Source organism: Tachypleus tridentatus, chromosome 6, assembly GCF_004210375.1.
Source record: "Tachypleus tridentatus isolate NWPU-2018 chromosome 6, ASM421037v1, whole genome shotgun sequence".
NCBI classification, from domain to species: Eukaryota; Metazoa; Arthropoda; class Merostomata; order Xiphosura; family Limulidae; genus Tachypleus; species Tachypleus tridentatus.
The window spans coordinates 80,881,324-80,895,901 of record NC_134830.1 but is presented as its reverse complement, the minus strand read 5'-3'; the positions used below and the strand labels follow the sequence as shown (position 1 = coordinate 80,895,901).

At 30.2% G+C, this 14,578-nt stretch overlaps 1 protein-coding gene across 8 annotated transcripts in view; it reads left to right on the top strand.

The window, feature by feature from the left end:
• The window catches only part of LOC143252905 (aspartate dehydrogenase domain-containing protein-like), a 40,273-nt gene extending 31,038 nt beyond the window's left edge, over positions 1–9,235 (top strand). For 4 of the 8 annotated variants that reach the window (XM_076505744.1, XM_076505749.1, XM_076505747.1 and 1 more), the window contains 4 exons: positions 4,608–4,713; positions 4,995–5,115; positions 5,835–5,989; positions 9,039–9,215. In XM_076505744.1, the coding sequence (XP_076361859.1) occupies positions 4,608–4,713; positions 4,995–5,115; positions 5,835–5,989; positions 9,039–9,154 (498 nt within the window). In that variant the 3' untranslated portion in view covers positions 9,155–9,215. Of the gene's footprint in view, positions 1–4,607; positions 4,714–4,994; positions 5,116–5,834; positions 5,990–7,963; positions 8,220–9,038 lie in introns of those variants that run through there. The other 4 variants (XM_076505751.1, XM_076505750.1, XM_076505752.1 and 1 more) reach the window with 3 other exon arrangements.
• Positions 9,236–14,578: the final 5,343 nt, after the last annotated feature.

The window sequence follows — 14,578 nt, the reverse complement described above, 5'->3', positions numbered from 1 at the left end:
CTTGAGCTGCATTCTGCATCTGTAAGGGCCTTAATCTGGTTCAATCATCAGCTGGTGTCTTGCCAGACAACTTGCCAAATCCTCCTGCTCAATGCTGGACTGACCACTTGAAATTCTTGTTCTGTATCCCTCAGGGCCCTTTAAGAAATTTGCAACAGCAGTTTTACTATGCCCAATCTCACCAGCAATGGCACGTTGAGAGAGACCTTGCTTTTGCTGCTCGACAATTCTGCCATGTTCAATTCTGTCAACTTTTCAGCCTTTGCCATGTTTTTACCAAATGTAACAGGAGATGTCAGTGGGAGATGTTGACAACGCTAATGCTTGAACACAAATGACTAAATTTCATTACTGTTTACCAATTAACGTTTCGTTTCAGTATGGTCTTAAACTTTTGGCCAGCTAGTATTTAGGCTAATTTCATTGTGTTTATATTTTTCTTATTAAATGCTAAAAAAGTTTTTTATTTTAATTTTCCTTTTTTTATTTTCTTATGTTTGAAGTTATTTGCAATGATGGTCGTAACTCACTCACTACTGAGACCTCTTGTTGGGCATTTCCTACCCTGTTTAGGACTTCTTTTTGGCATGGTCTTAAACTTTTGACCAGCTGGTATTTAGGCTAATTTCATAGTGTTTACATTTTCCCTATTAAATGCTAAAAAAGTCTTTTATTTTCCCTTTTTATATTTTCATCTTTCAAAGCTCTACTCAAATAAGTGGTTGAGTATAACAACACAAAATGCATATTTTGTCTTTATTTTCCTTGGTCTTAAGATTTTGGCCAGCAGTGCATATGGTTTGATTTCCTACATATTGAGCTACATTATTATGTTTTCTATTTTCCACTGCCTTTTGCCATTATTTAATTGTATTTCTTGTTTATTTTGAATTTACTTTTATAGAAATTACTTAACAATTCTTATAACTGTTATGAACTTTACATATCACAAAACTAAACCTGACACAAATAACTCTAGGTTATGATTGGCAAGTTCTCAAGGCCAACTTCTATTGAACATCCAATTTGTGTGACATGAACATCCAGTGAATTTGTAGATGCATGGCTTATGTCCCATTGCTGTATACAGACTTTGATCAGTTGACAAAATTCATCAAAATTATGTAAAATATCCCAAATTACAAAATTTTAATCCAAAATCCATTTTAATATAAATTTTAAATAGAAGATATGATTCATATTTAAAAGGTGTTGAATAGATTGAATATTTTATTCTCAAAGAAACCCACTACAAATTTATATTGTGGCAACTACCAGAGGCCACATTAAAGGGAATGAGCCATGGTTTGTGGTTCTACTGGTGAGACAGTTTTGTGTAATTATTGTTCAAAACAACTGTAATTCCAAACCTGTTTTATATTTATCTAAATGTGTGCCATGTCATGAGATTTATACTGAGAAACATAAGGTTAAAAATGACCTGAGCTTAATATCATTCACATAGTCCAACAGTTAACCCTCTTCAAGCAAACAGATATTTTCATAAACATATTAAAAACATTTGCGAAATTGAGATAATCTTTTTTTCAAGGATGCCCATTTTCAATCTACAAGAGAAATGTTTTATGGAAAGTGTTTCATTGAATGTTTCAAAGCCTCTAAGAATAATGAATATTATATTAAACTGACTTTTTAAGATCTTTTAACAGTTTTTAAGTACACAATAGTAGTTGTTTTTGTAAAATAACAGTTTTCTTGATATAGTAAGAAACAGAAATTAGTTAATTTATGAACTCTGCTGATCAAAAGTTATGGGTTGCTGTATTTATTACTTTTAGCCATATCCTAGGGTTATCAAACATAGATTTCTCTGCAGCATCTGGTTTGTTTAATTCATCACGAATTGGTTTTTCTGTTTCATTGCTGGTTTCTTCTTCTTTTCTTTCGTTCCTTTTTTTCTTCCTTTTCGTTTTCTTGTCTTCCATTGGTGCATCAGTAAGTCTGTGGATTTAAAACTCTAAAGTTGGGGTTTGATTTCCCTTCACAGATACAGCTGATATCCTGATGTGGCTTTGCTATAACAAAAAAACTTTTTTGTCACTATTATCCCTAATGGATTTATTCAATTTTAGCATAAATTATATTTGCTTGTTTATTGTTGTTTTTTTTTGTAAGCTGTCACATTCAATGTCTGATACATTCTTTGAGTGTATATTTGACATTTTAACAGATTGATCAGTTCCCATTCTTATCTATTTTTGTCTTTTGGGAAACTTTGAACCTGAAATAATTTTGTATTGTTGATGCATTTGTTTGTTTTCCTACTGTGCCCTCTCTCTCACTCACATAGGTCTTCTGCTTACAGACAGCATGATAATACTATTCTTATATATATAATGTGCATTGTCATTTGTTTAAATATAATGGCATGTACCATTTACACCTGTTCAAAGTTAAATGTTCTTGAACAGTTTAGCATAAAATAATTATGCTAATGGAAATATTTTATGTTTCAATATATACTTAAGGTGTTAGAGGGGCTGGACAAGGTCAAACAGATAGTATACCTGGACTGTGAATACCAAGATGTATGATATACGTCTCATTGCTGTAAAAATTCACATTGCACTTTTGTTGGGCAGTAGTAGCATAGGAGTTGGAGTAACGTCCTGTTGACTAGCTAACAGCCTTATCTCTAATGTATCAATTTAAAATTGTGGACATGTGTGTGGCTTTGCACAAAAATTCTCATATATAAACAAAAAAATTAGAGTTTTAGTATATACACTCACATAGGCTGGAATACAGTTTATGTCTGAAAACTAGAAGAAAATGTTGATATATACTTCTAATGAGTGCCCAAAAAGAATTGAAAAAACATTTTCCTATCTAAAACACTGACATTTTTAAACAAAACAACATTGTTTTGATTTCATACCATAAATATATTTCACTACAATGTTTCAAACAAAATGTTCTAAAGCAAAACCAGGTTCCAAAGACACTGATAGTGAATATGTTTTAGATGATGTTTTATTTCATTTAATAATATTTTATAAGATATATGAAGGACTTGAAATTTTGTGTCATGATGATTTATGTATATAAAGCATAAAATTCTGTGTCTGTCTGTTTGTCCATTATCTAATTATTCCTATGCTATTGGCCCACTCTCATCCAGACTTTGTGTTTATGTGCTTGTTTTGAATTTCATGCAAAGGTACAAGAGGGCTATCTACACTACTCATTTCTAATTTATCAGTGTAAGGAAGGTAGCTAGTCATCACCACCCAATGTTAACTCTTGGGCTGCTCTTTTACCATTGAATAGTAGGTTTTATCATCACATTATAATGCCACCACAGTTTAAAAGATGAGCATATTTGGTGTGACGAGGATTTGAATCCATGAGCTTCAGATTATAAGCCAAGTGCCTTAACCATCTGACCATGCCTGGCCCACACTTTGTTGGATGATACTTTTGTTAATGAAGGTTCACAATTCCCATCTTCCATTGTTGCTGTTATCAAACATTTATTATCCTTAACTTAACATTAACTGCATTCATATATGATGCCACATTCTTACACTAAAGAAAAAACTATTAAACTCTAAAAAACAGAATACACACAGTGTGATGGGAGGCCACAGAAATGTTTTATATATCTTAGACAATGCACTAGTGCCCTGTATGGTGGAATGCAGTGAAAAAAATATGGTCACCACTGTTGCAATAATACATAAACTCGGCAACTTTAACATGTAAGACACTTCAGTGGCCAATGATCAGAAACTAACTAATAATGAGAAACACTTGAAAAATATTAACAGCTGGGTTTTGAAGGTAGTAACAGAAGGCATCCCTACTGCCACCTGTTTCTACAAAGTCACTCTGACCAGAGCACAGTGTGTACCATGTTTTAAGTATGTACATATTGAGTTCTTAAAGCTTATACAAAACTTTTGATGAGGTAATAATGAATACAGTAATGTTATGTTATAAATAAATTGTGTGAAACTTAGGATTTCTTCATTTGTCTTTGCATCTTCCTCCACATTTTTTTATATCATAATCCAGACAAAGGACAGATACCTCAACTTGTAAACAATAGTTAAAAATATTCTAATAAACTAAGCAAAACAAGTATGTTAACCCATTATATTGAACTTTAATTATTTTACTAGCATTTTGAAATCTTGTATAAATGTTCTAAAATAAAATATGGTTTCAAAAACACTGATAGTGAATTTGTGTCTTAGATGATTTTTTATTTATCTCAGTAATGTTTTAGAAGATATACCAATAACTTAAAATTTTGTTTTGATAATTACTTTATCCTTCATTTGTAATTATTTGGTAATCCAAGATTAATAAATGTTCAGACATTATATTCTATTTCAGTTAGTCCTTTATATTGTCTTTTGAAATTGTTTGTAAATTCTAAGTACAACATTTGTCACACATAAAAATGACAAGAAATTTTGTGGGGAAAAAAGGGATCCATTTATAGAGTTAAAATGATGTGAATAAAATAAATATGCGTGTTAATCTCAAAAGCATAAAAAAACATACTGCAGGATGAGATTTCTTTTTATGTGCAGAATATAGTTTTACCTTGTATAACTATCGTGCAATGTGTATTTCAGGGGTTAAAAGTGACCATGAGCAAACATCCGTCTTGTTTGAAGTTAGTTGGGGAGCTACAAAACAAAAATGAACAAGTGAAGGAACATGCTGTTATCCTATATCAAGGTGAGATATACATTTGTCATGTTGTAGAGGACAAAACTAAATATGATTAACCCTGTTGTATACTGTGAAAAATCTGTTTTGTAAATATATTACTTTCCAAATAGAATTTAATATCTTCAATCACTCTCCTATCTATATGTAAGAAATTTATTTACTCATGCATAATTTTTATTTTGTTCACATGCATGTCTAAGATAATGTATACTTACATATTAGATGTTACTTGAAGGTTTAATAAAAAATAAAATCAATTCTAAAGTGAATTTTTTGGAAATTTATAGGTTCTGTACGGGATCTGTGTCTGAAAGCTCCAAATAATGTCAACACAATGGCTGCTGCTGCAATGGCAGGTCACACCCTTGGTTTTGATCACACTCAAGCATGTTTAATATCTGACCCCAGGTAACTCGTATTTTCTATATGCATATTTTTTGGTATTTTACACAGTCTGCACTTACTCAAAGTGTTTGAAATAGAATAAAAAACTAAACTCCTTTAAAATGAAAATTTATTTACATGATATTTAAATTTTGTAGGTTTATTGGTATACTTATACAGACATAATTTATTTTATTTAAAGATTTTAAGTAATTTATTAGATGATACTATCGTGAATAAGTGACAACAGAGTTTAAAAGTGATGTGAAATAAGGTGAAATAGACCTAGTGTTGCAGTAGACTATGAGAATCTAATGCAAATTAGTGCTTTTGTTGTCTTCAAATAAAGCTTTAGAAGAATAATTTTCTTTGAAAATTTTGATGACAGTTCTGAAAAGAATGGTATCTTAATGGACCTGCTTGCTAATGAACATATCTGTTAGTTTTTTACAAGAAAAAACAAGCATACGTTGAGTATTTTTCAATTAAATATGGTCTCTTTTTTAATATTTCTGAATATTACTGTATCACATGGTGTCCAATTATAGTATGCAGTTTATGATTAATAGAGTACCTGTATGTTAAGGCATGGTTAAAATTATTTTATGTTTAATTTATGTTGAATTGCAGAAAAATAGTAACTGTTCAAAATCTGTAAATTAAAATTGTGTTTAAGAGTTATTTTGTGAAATCACAAATTATATATAGTTTTCAAGTAGTTAATGCTTCTACGACTATCACAGCCTTACAGATTATCATGTCGTGGAAGTAGAAGTTCAAGGGCCAATACAACCAAATGGGAAAAAGTTCTTTATACACACAGTTCGTAAAAATCCAGCTCCAGTGGGAGCCGTTACTGGAACCGCTACTTATACATCATTTCTAAGCAGTATGTTAGGTATGTGCTAAGAATTATAATGACAATATTATTACTTAGGAATGAGATTTTATGATTATTTAGGTGAAAGAGAATTTAGATTTTGATTTGAAATAGCAAAGGGCTAATTAATCTGCATCTCTTCTTTCACACTACACCTAGGATGTGAGGGTCATGGGTTTGAATCTCCATCACACCAAACATGCTCTCCCTTTCAGCTGTGGGGGCATTATTATGTGATTATCAAGCCCACTATTCATTGATAAAAGAGTAGCCCAAGAGTTTGAGGTGTGTGGCCATGGCTAGTTGCTTTCCCTCCAGTCTTCACTGCTAAATTAGGGAAAGCTAGTGCAGATAACCATCGTGTAGTTTTGCACAAAATCAAAATACAAACAAACAATCTTTCATACTCTTTCTTTCATCCATTTTGTGATTATTTTCAATGTAAAGACATAAAAAAGTCCAAACATTGATCTTTATTTATGTTGTCATTTGATAATGATAGTTTCATTTTATTCATTTGTGCTTAAGTGCTTTTAATTCCATGTATCAAGCAAAATAAACTTTTGCTTTGGTTAATGTTGATTATTAAACAAAAAGCTACAAGAAGGGATATCTGTGCTCTGCTCACCATGGGTATTGAAACTAGATTTCTAGCAGTATAAATGTGCAGACATTCTGCTGTGTTACTGGAAGTAAATAATTTTATTCAGTAACAAAGTTGAATAAATGCAAAATATTTTGGGAATGTCATATTTGCAAAACTTAGAAAAAATGTGTTACATAATGATATGTCATGTTTTTTAATTAATTATTATTTTCATGAAATAACTTTACTGAATGTATCTCAATGAACAAATTAAAAGTGGTGTTATGATCTTTTTTATTCAATTGGATGTACTTCAGTATTCAAAAAACAAGAGTGTTGTAGAGAGATTGAGTTTCCCAGAATCTGTTTCGACAGTACCAACACACCATAAACATGCAACCAGTTACTTGATCAGTATGTCTGTGTGTAGAGAAGCATGATTATCTGCTTCATTCTCCAACTGATTGAGATATATAAGGGTTGAACTATTGTGTTGTGAAAGCAACTGATGTGCACATGAATTGTATTGCTTTTCCAGGCATAAATCCTTTTTATTGTGTTGTGTAATGTTACACAAGTCGTATAGGTGGCCACTGATCATTGCTGTTGTATATTCTCATTTGGTATAAGACAGAATAATTTGCTTACCAAAAATGCTCCCCATGGCTAGGGAGAACTTGTTAAGGGTCTCTTTCAAAATGTTCCCTGTCTCCAAGTTTATTCATATTCCTTTGTTTTCCCATACCATTAAACATAAGGGATATTGTAATCTTCAGAATTCTTAATTGCTGATTTGAATGCATCTTTATAACCTGAATGTTTGAATATTTTGCTTTGGAAAGAATTGTTTAACACCCTTTCAAAAAGTGATCAATATTTGGGACATTATAGTATCTACATACCTTCAAAGAATGTCAAATTCTGATGTATGGTGTTCTGCTACTACTTTATAATAGTGTAGTTGTCACATGACTTGTTGACTTGCATATTCAAAATAATTTTAATGTAACTAACTCAATTCTCTATAGTTCAATGTGTTAAATACTAATCTTCTGTTGATGTATGGGTAGGTGGAACGAGAACGATTGGTTTCATAACTTTAACATGCTTTTTAACATGCCCCACCCAGTGGTTCAGCAGTACATCTATGGGCTTATAATGCTAAAAATTGGATTTTAATCCCACAGTGGGCAGAGTACAAATAGCTTTCTGCTTAGCTTTGTATTTAACAAGAAACAAGTAAAACTTTTTAAGTTGATGGACACATTGTACTCCAGAGCATTGAGCTTTACCACTTCATTTGTAAAGTACCCACGGTTTCACACAACAATTATTCAGTATTTATGACTTTTCCTTCATATTTTCAATTTTTATTGTTCATTAAAATATGAAATTTTAAATTGCAGAAGCCCAAGGGAAAGGTCCTGGTTTTCATTTATGCTGACTTTATGTATTGCTCTGATGAAAACTTCGGATTCTAATAACATCAAGACAGTTCTTCTTGATGTTAATCATGTGCTTTAACAACATAATATTAGTATATTTCAATTGTGTTCTTTAAAATTTTACTTTTATATGTTTTTAATGCAATATTTTGAATAATTTGGAACTTTCTTAATTGAAATATTTGTATTATTGCTCATAAAATTTTATTTTTTTAAATAACTGTCTGTGTTTGTTTATTTGATGCATATTCTTGTATGGTGGAAATACTTGAGTGTTCATGTATTTTAACAACATAATATTAGTATACTTCAAATGTGTTCTTTAAAATTTGATTTTTATATGTTTTTGATGCAATATTTTGAATAATTTGTAACTTTCTCAATCAAAATATTCGTATTATTGCTCATAAAACTTTTTTTTTAAATAACTGTCTGTGTATATTCATTTGATGCATATTCTTGTATGGTGGAAATACTTGAGTATTCTAGAACTTAATTGTGAAAAATATCCTCTGTTAAAAGTTATGGCATTCATTTTCTTTTCTACTCACATCATTTTAATGCCTGTTCATTTATGGTTCAGCTTCAGAAATTTTAAACATGAAGACAGTAAATTTAAAAGAAAAACAAAATATTTTTCATGATTAAATATGTGATCTGTTAGATTTTAAATGATTTGCATAATGAGAACAATATCAAAATATGGATTTATTTATTCATTCTGACACCAGTTCATTTTTTTTCTAATCACAAAATGAGATGGACAATTTAATATCTGAAACACTTAAATTAGTTTTATATTTAATTATACATTTTTACATTTTCTGACCCTTTATATGTAGATAACTTATTGTTATGGAAATGATAGTTATTAAAAAAAAATGTAATAATTTAATACTTTTACTAGCTTGACTTTATGCTATCTGTATAATTTGTTGCTAAGAGTAGTGTCTCAACATGTAATCAATGGCAAGATTTAATAAAGTAAATATGAAATACTAATTCATTATTTTATATTTCTCCTCCAATTACACAGTGATATGGCTGTGGACTCACACTGCAAGAAACTGGGGTTTAATACCTGTGGTGGGCAGAGCACAAATAGCTCATTGTGTAACTTTGTGCTTAATTCCAAACCAGGTTTTATATTAAATTTTGTTTTTACATTTCTTAACCATATATATGTAAATCAACTATCATCCTGAAAAGGATGCTTATTTATATCTCTAAATAATTTAAAACTTACTGTTTCACTAGTTTGTCTTTATCTGTGATATTATGTTTTTGACAAAATACTGTTTCTGACAATAAAGGGAAAGAAAACACACAACCAATTATGATTTAATGTACTGATTATAGTTTCAGTTTTTATATTTAAGCAGAGTTTTTTACACTTATTGTCTAACAAAGGATGCAAAAACTCATGTTTCAATGAGACAACTATTATAATTTACATATTATTCATTATCTGAATGAGCTAGTTATTATATTCAGTGAATTACTTTTCATATTTTTTTCATCATATAGTGTTTTTATATATTGCTATATGTTAATTCTTGCCTCTGCTATTATGTATGGATGATACAAATGTTAGGTTTGTGAGTTATATTTGTAAAGTTATAGTTAAAAGACAAATATGTGAATTCTAGATCAAAAACAGAAAGTAATAACTTAGAAGTTGAAAATAACTTCTTATTTTCCATCAACTAATGAGAATTTTATAAATGTACATTTAGCTTTTTTTATTGTTACGTAAAGTACATGAACATATAATTTTGTTTTACTGACTGTTAAGTTCAGTGACATACCAAATTTGTTCTTCATTGTCAGAGTTAAAGTATAGTGAATTTAACAGATTATTTTTATTTTAAACAATCTGGATTTAAAAATGTGAAGGAAAAGATATTTATTTTCTTGTGTTTTATCATAAAATCTTAAAAGATAAGGAAATGTAGTTTCTGATTTGTTTGCCAATTTGTAGAAATGAAGACATTTTTGTTTCTCATTTAGTGGTCTTGTGACTAATGAACAAAGGTTAAATAGAGCATTAGTCTCAGTATTTTTACCTTTAGGCATACTTCTTTAAGTGTTCCTTCAATCTGGATTATCCCTCCATGCCCAGGAAACTTTTATTGAGCATGTCATGAGATTTCAGTGACTAACATTAAACATTTTATTGAACTATTTTTTTCTATACATTATACCAAATAGTACATCATAAAATTATAGTTAATAATCTATAATTTAATAGTATATAAGTTTTAAGTTCTTAATTTTATAAAACAAAAGATAAAGAATCTTGAATTTTTCCTAGTGTGAGAAATGATGTTTCTTCTCTAAGCATTCTCTAAGTTATTTTATTCACTGACCCTACAACAAGTATGAAATTTAATGTAAATTACTCATTTTGAAATTGTCATTACTCAGACAAACCACAATTTTTTACAGCCTTCAATTATTTTCTTTTTTGGTTACAGAGTTATCAAATAAAAAATCAAAAGCTTCCTGCTGGTACAGTGGTAAGTCTACGGATTTACAATGCTAAAATCAAGGGTTCGATTCCCCTTGGTTGGCTCAGAAGATAGCCTGTTGTGGCTTTGCTAAAAGAAAACACACACACAAAACCTTCTTGCAATACTCATCTGTCTCATTCACTCTTTCAGCATTTAATAATACTTATCTTTTATGTTTAGTTCTGTATTGTGTGTAACCAATAGAAAATTAAGGTTTTCATCTATCAGATGTTATTTCCTGAAGATAGAATTGTGAATTTTTCTATTAGTGCAAGATTTTTTTCCCACAAAAAACAATGACTTTTGAATGAATCTGTTTCAGTTCTTTTTGCATGGATAGAAAACCAGACAAATTATGATAGTCAGGTGACTTTGTCTGTTTTTGCATGTTACAATTCTACAGTCTTTGGTGCATTATTTAAATAAATACAAATTATTTAGTGTATTTCTACCATTAGTATAAAAAGTTGGGTTGAGTGTTTTCAACAATTGTTGTTGAGAAAAAGTAAGACTGAGAAATACTTAATCTCTTGTTCTTTTATATTTATTCTTTATTTTGTAGCTAAAATGTAAAAATAGGGATCTCTTTAGATTAGTTAAGTTATACTAATTAAAATAAATAAGAATATGATAAAAATGTTTCACAAGGCATTCATGAGTAGCTCATGGATAATGTAATTTGAGAGCATGACATGTGCTCTTGATTTTTATAAGAAAAGACAAGATCAGCCCAAAGCTTTCCATTCAGGGTTCGATTTCAGTAGTTACCATGAAGTATGTGTTGTTAGTTAAAATTGATCGACTAAGCATAATGAAATGTCAAACAAAACTAATATGAATGACAATGACAACCTTACAGCATATCCTGTTACAGACAAGCAAAGTGACTTTCTACAAAGAAATGTAATTAGTACTGAAAGAACACTCTCAGAAAAATGTTTCTGAAAAGCTATAACAGCTCAATAACATTGATATTAGTACCTTAAGGCTTAACTGAAGAATGTGTATTAACTGAAAACCTAGAGCCAGCTGTTAGAACTGGACCTCTACAACATGATAAAGGTTTTCCTTTTCCTAGTTCTCTTCTAAAGTATTTGATGCAAAATGGTTAATACAGTAAGTATGATTAGCTAGTGTGGAATAATATTAGGCCATCTTTGTAACATTTTTGGTGCCAACTTCTTAACAAGACTCCAGTTGTATCATGCTTTACAGATGCAACTGGAAAAGGCTAACCACTAAAAACAGGCTATAAGAAACATTATAATAGGTTTCCAAAATATGAGAGACGTGTTCATCATGATAAATGCTTTACTGAGTGGCATGTGCTTGAGAGTTGTTTCAGAGAAAAATTTTGTGTTAATTTGCAGCTTCAGAAGCAGCAAAATGGACAGATATTTAAAGAGTATTATAAGTGCTACATATTTAAAAATGGCTGGTATGGGTAGAGAAAGCATAAATAGAGGAGCGAACAATGTTTTGATCTTCTTCAGTCATTGTCAGGTTCACCAAATCTGACTGAAGAAGGTCGAAACATTGTTTGCTCCTCTATTAGCGCTTTCTCTACCCATACCAGCCATTTTTAAATATATTATTTTCTCTACAAGTGTGTTTTCTTGTCATAAGGGATTATTATAGGTATTGCCTTCTTCTTGGGAGAGAGAAATTTAGCCTTTTGCTTTTGTGGATGATAACAAAGGATTGGTACACCTGATATTGATAATTTTTTAGGAATAATTAAGTTACCTAGTCATTATGATCTAATTCTTAGGGAGCATGTATAGAGAGTTGTAGAATTTCACTGAACAGGTTACCATCTTCAAACTCACTATTTGTCAAGTGAGCCCCACAGTGAATTTGTAGCAACTTGTGTTTATTATTTAAGTCACATAATTTTAGAAGAAAGACTTGCAGTAAAATATTTTACAATTGCAGTAGATGCAATTCCTGATTTGCCTTATCAAGAACACATAACTTTTATCTTGAGATATTTATCCATGCCATCAGTATGTTCTTCCTTTATCAATCAAGAAAGGTTTCTTAAGATTTATTGATTGGAATAAAAAGATTTGGACTAGTATTTATAACTTAATACTTGATTGCTTATTTAGCTGATCATGAAATACCAATTAGAGATCGCAGAACCGTAGGACATGATGATGAGTCCAAAATGTCTGATAAGTATAATAATGCTCAAGCTTTATTATTAAAAGTTAATATCCTAGCAAAATAAAATGTGCTTGTCATTGTAAGAAAGTTGCATATAGACTCAAATATTCTTGATTATTTGTAATTGTTCAAAAGCTTTACAGTGTATTTAGTTGTAGCCCACATTGCTGTGGCATTCTTCCTAAGAATATAGGCTTTTCTCCTTCATGGACTTCAAACAAAAACACAATGGACAGACAGAGTAGATAGTGTCCAGGGTTTTACAGTTCATCTTCCTGAACTTCTGGATGTATTATCAGGAATTCTTAAACTCAATCTTACAGTTAAGCAAGAACTGAAATTAAATGTTCCAGTAAATATGAAACTTTTAAAATATGAAGTAAATGAAGGCATGGCTAGTAGCAATCCTTGAAGAACAATGCATAGAAGACAGTAGGGATGCCATTTGCATTAGTCTCCCATAATAGCACAGGAACACAGTGTAGTAGAATGTTAATAGACAAAAATAAGATAAATTGAACTAAACAGTGATCGAATAGCGTTTTTATATATTGTTGTATGTTAATTCTTGCCTCTGCTATTATGTATGGATGATACAAATGTTACCCCTACCATTTTGTTTGCATTGTTTTTCAATGATTGATATTAGGTATCTTTAAGTTTACTTCCTTTTTTTGGAAACATTTTTATTTACTTGTTTGTTTATTTTTAATGCATTTTTTCAATAAATATAGGAAGATTGTATTTATAAATGAGATCTAATTGTAACATTTATTATTTATATGTCATTGGCTGATAAATCATGTTTCACCTTGTACTTTAGCTTTTTAAAACAATGGCAAATTTTTTCAGAAAGTTAAATTCAAGTGGTAATGATAACATCATTTATTCTAGAATTATGGTTTGCTGTTAATTACTACTAATTACTGATAATACTTATAAAAGTAGATTCTCAGTGGAAATGGTTAACACCATTATTTTGGTTTTTTAGTTATCATGTAATAAAAAAGAGGAAGCAGAAGAAAGAAGAACAAGAAATTCAAACTTTATTCTATCCTATTTACAAGCATTACCAGAACTTACATAGATGTTGTTATAAAAAGAATCATTGTATAGTATCATAAAGTTCAAATGACCAATTGAGGCAATATTTAAAATACCATTTAAGTAAACAATCCAAGCCATCCAACATGGGCAGTATTACTGCCTACCTGATAACTGACCATGTGCAGCCATTTTCTTGCATCTTTATAGTTGGAAAGCAAGTTAAAGGTACTTGTTATCAGCAATCAACACAATTAAGACTTGCAGGCCCAGAAAGCTATCACTGATATTGAAGTGAGCAAGACTGAAGTCTCTTTGCTAATATAAAAACACTGGGTGAAAGTTAAAGCTTTATTCTTAATGAAGCTAAAATAATTTTTGACTGCTACAGATTTTACAGCATCAATTCTATCTACTATGGGAATGATAAATTCCACTTACCTGAATATTAATACACACTTTTGTAGTTTTAGTTTCAAGCCCACACCTTTGATAAATGAAAATATTATTCCCATGTTTATACTGACAGTTTGAAACATTTCTCTATAAGACAAGACTTCAGGATTCTCTATATTTGATAAAAAACACTGTGGTATTCAGCTACTCTGATATCAGCAATATAGCAGGTTTAGGATACAATATAAAAGAAAATAAATCGATGCAGACAGCAAAAGCAAACACACATAGACAAACGACCAAATCATTATTTACAATTGTGTAAACTTATTCAAACTTAAATTGACAAGCTTCTATTTTATTGTGACTTAAATTAACTGCTTGGTTGAAGAAGTTTAGAAAGAGACAAAATCAAGAATTTGAGTGAGTTCCTATGCAATATTGCACAATTTAT